Here is a 6456-nt window from a genome sequence, read left to right on the forward strand (position 1 = left end):
TGGAGCTTTTTCAAGCTTCACTTAAGAACTATTCATCAGCAGGAGAGAACCCAGGCAGGTAAAACTGCAGCTCCCCATGCCACAGTCAGCATGTTCCAGCAATGGAATAGGAGACTATGGCTGCTGAGCAGCCTCAGATGTTGCATTAAACCTTGTGGAAAGTTTTTCTGAACTATTTCCCTCTGCATCTGCTTTTCATGAGGCATTTTAGCATTAAATTCTGGTCTGTTGCTTAATGAAGGAAACCAGTTTTGCTAACCGAAAAGCAGCAGTATTTGTACCTGACAGCAGGTGCTGCACTTAAGGTAGGGAAAATGTGTTGAATCCACCAGTCTTGCAGGGAATGGGCCAAGCAGGTGCTGAGCTTATCTGTTCTGCTTCTGCCTCTGGAGCTGGTGTTAGGGACAGTTCTGGGAGAGCAGTTCCCAGAGGAGGAACAAAACCATGAGCAGAGACAATGATTTGGCTGGAGATGAGTGAGAGAAGCAGAACTGCCTCCCCCAGTCTCCATTTTTTTCCTTTTTCTTCAGTTTAATATGGAAATGCCTGGCTGGCAAATACCCCGATTTGTGCATGGTGAGTGGCTGAAGGGGGAAACAAACAAACAAATACATAAATAAAGCCTTCTTCTGCCACCAGTGGCATGGAGGAAAACTTAACAGTTGGGGGAAACAGACCAACAAAACCAGAATGCTAAATGATACATATACATGGCAGAAGTAGGATCTCTGATGGTTTATTTCTCTTTGACTTTCCCAATTGTGTACTCAGAATCTCAGAGTTGTTCGGGTTGGAAAAGACCTTTAAGATCCATTCCTTTGTCTGTTTTTAGTTTTTTCAGTTTCCCTCTCTCCCTGTATCTACAAAAAGATTTCTTATTTGTCTTACTCTGGCCTTTGCACAACTCCTTTCTCTCATAACTTGTCTGATTCCCCTATTGCTCTTTTCTGGGTGAAGACCAAATCCTCTCTGCAGCTGGTGAGTGTGCCACTGGGAACACAGCCTGAAACCCCAGCAACAGCCAGGAAGCACATTTTAAACAAGAACTGGAGATGGCTGTGAAGATAAGTTCGAGTCTGAGAGGACCTCTGGAAGTTAGTAACAGACAGAAGGAATTTCTCCTGGGGAATTTAATGAACTAGCACGTCCAGAAAGCAGATTCCTGCTCTATGGCAAAGCATGTAAATTTATTTGTTTTGTCCCTTGATTATATGGCTGCCCCCTCTGTTGTACAGTAGTTTACAGAACAGTAGGCAGGAGAAGCAACTGTATTTTTGTATTTGTTTTTAACAGCTCTGGTGAATATTTTGGGGCCAGGGGCACAAGCTAGAGTCAGTGCTTGCTGGAGAGCTCTGGACAGGCTGGGGACCAGATGGAGCTGCAGTGCTGCTGCCTCCTTCACTGTAGCACTGTGACCACAGCCTGAGCACCTTGGATGGAAGGAGCAGAGAACAGTCTGTGCCTGTGAGCCCACAGCCCCTGTCAGTGCCCCTGCCTCCTGGCTGTTACTTAATGCTCAAATGACCATCACAAATGCCTGGGAAAAGGGCTGCGTGTGAAATAATGTGTGAAATCTATTTTAAAAAAAAACCTGTAAATGTTCTTTTTATTAGATAGTGGAGATAATTTATCCTGTATTCCCTACTATAATGCTTTTTTATAATGAAATGATGGGGTTTTTTTTGGTAATATAAAGCAGACCACAAGCCTGAAGCACTCTCTGCACGGTTTTTGTGTGCGTTTCTTAAAAAAAAATAAAAAAGAAAGATATTGTGACAGTGAAGTGAAATGGCTTTAATTTTCACTATTTGCTTGGTGTTAAGTACAGTCACTTTCTTACCAGAGGAGAAAGAATAAACTCAGGTACAGCAGCTAAAATGAGGTATAAACTGAAGTGTCCCCTTCTCCCCTGCTCCTCACCCCAACTAAAAACCCTAGACCACAAAGGAGAGGCCAGCTAAGGACAGACAGAGCCTCTCCTTTCTCACCAGCTCCAGTTTGCCAGATATTGATTTAGATGTAAATAAGATGATGCAGAGAGTTATGTAAATGATGAGCTTTCTTCACCCTCAAAAGCGAGGGCTCTATGAACACAGGGCTTGAGTCCATCTCTGCCAGAGAAAGGGAGTCAGTCTTAGTCCTGGCCTGCTCCCCTCTGGGGGAACACGACTCCCAACCCTGCAAAACATTGCAAAGTGTCTCCCGTGGGAGATGATGTCAGTCTAAGGCCTTTCTCACAGTTTAACAGATAAAGAAACTGAGGCCTGAGGAGATGGAGCTTTTTCTCAGCAGAACAGTAGCAGAGTCTGAAGTGATGCCTCAGGCTTTTGATCCCAAATCATATGCTCAGTCCTTAGGGATGTAGCTCTGTACAAACATTTCAGCATCCTCTTCTCCCCACAACCTATCACATTCATAACCAGCTAGAGTTGGTTTCTGGCAGCACAGCAGATGCTCTGCCTTGGTTCCAGCCTCAAGCCACCCTGGATAACTCCCACCTAGACTTCACCTGCTACAAATTCACCTCCTCAAGTGGGCCTGGCCATATTTCTCCTGCAGCACCTTGATGATGAGAAGGGACCACAGCCTTTTTTTAGCCACTGCCAGGCAGAAGCATCCATTTGTCCCTTCTCACTTAGTTGTAGAAGAGGTGTAGAGGCCCAGTCCACTTCTATACTTTCTACATGGTCTGCTTACAGCAAGGTGGAGCAAAAAGCATGAAAATAAAACAACTTCTTCATTGCTCCCCTTTCAGGAGTAAGTACCAAGTAGCACCAGATCTTTTATGTGGCCACTCACCCAGGCTTTGCTCTGTGTTGGAGCAGAACACATTGACTGGCAAAACTAGAAGTTGGTCACTGTTTTCAGTTTTGCAGAGGCAGCAGGGGACCAGAAGAACCTGACCTCACCCAATTTAAAATTCCTCTGGAAAGCTGTAACTGTTTCTCCCATCAAGAAGTCTTCAGAGAACTGCTCTCACATACTGCAGTAACTCATTTCTCTCACCTGCCAGATGACATTTTACTGTATGCTAATCAGGCAGCTATCTACAGACCCAGAGTCATAACTAAGTTCCTAGGACCCGAGGCCAACACAGATGGGCCAATGCATTTAGAAGACCCTTCCTTACCTTCTTCTGCAAGATTGCTTTTGCTGTGGTAAGTTTTACTTGTCTTTCCTAGAAACACAATTCCCCACCCTCCCTCCCCCAAACCCAACGATCAGTCTATGCATACATTCCTGTGACCTCCAGTACACAGATATCAAGCTTCACGTACCTATTCCAGCAACTACGGCCAAAGTGCTGCACTGAAGCCAGGGCAGCTGCCCATGCAAGTGATGTGCAGGGTGAGAGCAACAGCCACAGCCTGCCATGCTCCAGCTCCCACACGTGGCACCACTCCATCTAAGTCATGCTACTCTCCAGGCTGTACTCGATCATTTCCTGCCTCACAAGGAAACGGTTTCCCTCTTGGAGCCCAACTCTTCCACCTGAATAGGAAGACCTCTCTTAAATAGAAGTTTTAGTTGCTCAGTATCTTATTTTGGACACATTGAAAGCAGCTTGGCAGGCATGTATTGTTGGGAGGCTCCAGAATTTCACTGTTGGATATTGCGTCTCCCTTTGATTTACTTCTTAGGAGGAAAATCAAAAGTTACAGTTGTGATGTTTCCTGGCTCAACTATTTCCAGTATTCTTACCCGACAGACATTTTGCATGGCCAGTAGGTACAATGCACACAGTGTCCCAAGTTGATGCAGCTGCTTCTAAATGCCAAAAGCACTAACACAACACAGTAACTACCCACTACCTTCTTCTAACTCTACTAAGATATTAAACAGCAGTAGCCGTAGATCCCGGTCTCGCCAGAGGCTCGAGAGCTGTTGTTCACACCAGCACTTCTGTTTGTGTAGGTGTCTTTCTACTGGGATTTTGGGATGTCAGCTCTATTCCAGGGCACGCTTTGATCCAGTCAACAGTAGCACATGAGTAAGAAGTCCATATCCTGTACACAGACCTTCTGGCATTAGTCCAACGGAGAACAAACAATGCCGCCTTCAGCTGTGGACAGGGATAATCCGCAAGGAAAGCGCTAGGAAGTAGGGCAGCAAATGCTGTTAAGCCCAGGAGGTGGTGGAGAAGCTGGCCAGGGAGCTCTAAAGAACATTTAGTCCTTCCTTGACTGAGCCAGAGAAGGCAATGCTGCCTTCACATGCCCTGCTCCTTGCTGTTCTTCATTCCAATGAATTATCTTAATGCCACAAACTTTGGTCCTCTCTTCTCAAAGCAGAGAAGCGATGATGCCTGCACATTTGCAGAGCAAGAACACCATCTCCCATAGCTGGGCCTCATCTCTAAGAGGCTGCTCACTAACCCAAGCAGCTGTAGTGATGCATGCTCTTCCCAGCCACTGCTTAACTAAAGTATCAGATGCTACCTCCCACCCCCTGCTGCTACCATCAGTAAAGCTGCAATTGTAGAGAGTGTTCCGGTGTGAAGGGACAGGACCCCAGCCGGGAAACTTCACAAAACATCCCAAGCAAGGGGATGTCTTTGTGCTCAACTGGCTATTTCCAACAGCTTCCTTCACTTCTCTCGGACTATATGTCGAGCTGCTCTGCTGTTCACATTGCTGTGCCTGCAAAGGGAAAAAGAAATCTCCTTCCTTTGCTCTATCTCCTGCCAAGCTTTGTGCAGCACCTGGTACAAAACTACAAGTGGGTTCAGACCTCTGGCAGGGAGGAAAGAGCAGCTGTTTTCAAAGCCTTGAACTAGACCTGGCCCTGTCCAGCTCCCAGCTCCCTGGCCAGTCAGTACTTGCTAAAAGGGGAGTGGGCTGTACAGGAGGGCACACTCCACCAGGCAGGTGCAAGGCTTACCAAGGGAAGTAGCTGAATCCTTTGCCCCGTCTCCTCAGGGATTTGGTTTCAATGTGCTGTTCTTATTTTGTGCTTTGTTCCAGCGGGTTCAGAGCCTGTGATCCCATTGGCCAGTTCCCCCTCTGGAAACTGGCTCCTTTCCCTCAGCCTGCCAGGCCTGCACACCTCCCTGAGCCTGCTTCCTGCTGCTCCTCCCCTCCTGCAGAGGGGCTGGGGGGTCCTGCCCCACAACACTTCCCCCCATTTCACCTGGCAATTCCACCAGCACTGGGTTACACACCGATTCATGCCGGTAAGTGAAAAAGGAAACCACTTTAGAACAAAAAAGGACTAGCAAAAATATAAAGTTATAATGCAAAATTACCGACACAAACCCCTCCCTCCCACCCTTCCCATGACAAAAAGCCCAGGAGTTAGACTTTCTTGGGACGGCGTCCAACTTGGTAATAATAATAAACGCTGATGAGGATGAAGAGGACTCGGCTGACCAGGAGGAGGATGGCACCTGTGGCTATCCGGCTACTCTCAACCAGGGAGACAGTGGTAACTGGAGGAGAAGGAGGGAGACAAGGCAGAGGTTGGTGATGAAAAAACAGACGGAGACAATCAGCACAAAGCTGTTTTCTGCTGCCCTCTAACGCAGCTTCCCAGCAAGACCTGCAGGGCTTTGCCACCACAGGCTCACATGCGCAGTGCACCCATGGCAGAGGCTGCTCACTAGCCTGACTGCATGGCCTTGAAGTTAGAGACAGACCCACGGTCCCCAGAGCTCTGACTTACAGAAACCCCATTTTAAGGGCAGCCCCATGTTCAGGCAGCCCCAAGTCTGAAATGGTCACTCAAGTAGATACAAGTTTCTGTCATGCTCAGGTGTTAATTGTGGAAGCTGCATGTTCCTGGGTTTGCTTTGTGGTTTATCACTTCAGCACTGGTAAGTATTTTGCAAACACAGGAACATCTACAAAATATGCACAGTCCACAATCTCTGCCTCTTTTCTGAGCACCTCTCTGCTTTTTTGGCTCCCAACATACAGCACATATCCAAACCAGCTATCTAGTGTTAGGAAGTTACCAATATACTCACACAAACCCCCCTCCATTGTTAAATATAGCCAAGCTCCTATAAACAAGCTGCACTGTTATTCTCTGTTTTGGTAAGACCAAACCTCCCACTTTTTAGTGCAGGTTGCTGCAACCTTCCCTTCTCAGCCCCAGAATCTGGGCAGCTGGCTCCAGGAGATGACCTGTGCTGGCTGTGAAGGCAAGATGTTCTTAGGGAGAAAAACAGACGTATCATCAGAGGAAGACGTTTCCCCTGCACCTGGGCACCCCCCCCGGGGAGCAGCCCAAGGCAGAGCCCACCCCACGGGGAAGGGCAAGGGGGAGCAACTGGCAGGGAAGGTTGCTCCCGGGGCCGGGTTAACTTAGCCCGGTGTGCAGAAGAAAGGAGCCATCTCCTGCAGCAGCCGGGGACAGGCAGGGACAACCCGACAGGCTGCAGCGACGGCGTCTCCCCACCAGGTGCCCTGAGCATCCCCCGCGACGGGGCGGGGGAGGGCAGCGCTGACCCCCCCC

The 6456-nt window shown here is 48.1% G+C and overlaps 1 protein-coding gene across 1 annotated transcript in view; it reads right to left on the reverse strand.

Annotated features, from left to right (window-relative positions):
* Nucleotides 1-5294: 5294 nt before the first annotated feature.
* Nucleotides 5295-6456, reverse strand: part of TP53I11 (tumor protein p53 inducible protein 11) — a 4662-nt gene continuing 3500 nt past the window's right edge. Inside the window, exon 6 of the mRNA XM_009999586.1 lies at nt 5295-5428. Within this exon, the coding sequence (XP_009997888.1) occupies nt 5295-5428 (134 nt within the window). The remainder of the gene's footprint in view (nt 5429-6456) is intronic.

The sequence above is a fragment of the Chaetura pelagica genome, unplaced genomic scaffold (assembly GCF_000747805.2).
Source record: "Chaetura pelagica isolate M959 unplaced genomic scaffold, ChaPel_1.0 scaffold55, whole genome shotgun sequence".
In the NCBI taxonomy this organism is placed as follows: domain Eukaryota; kingdom Metazoa; phylum Chordata; class Aves; order Apodiformes; family Apodidae; genus Chaetura; species Chaetura pelagica.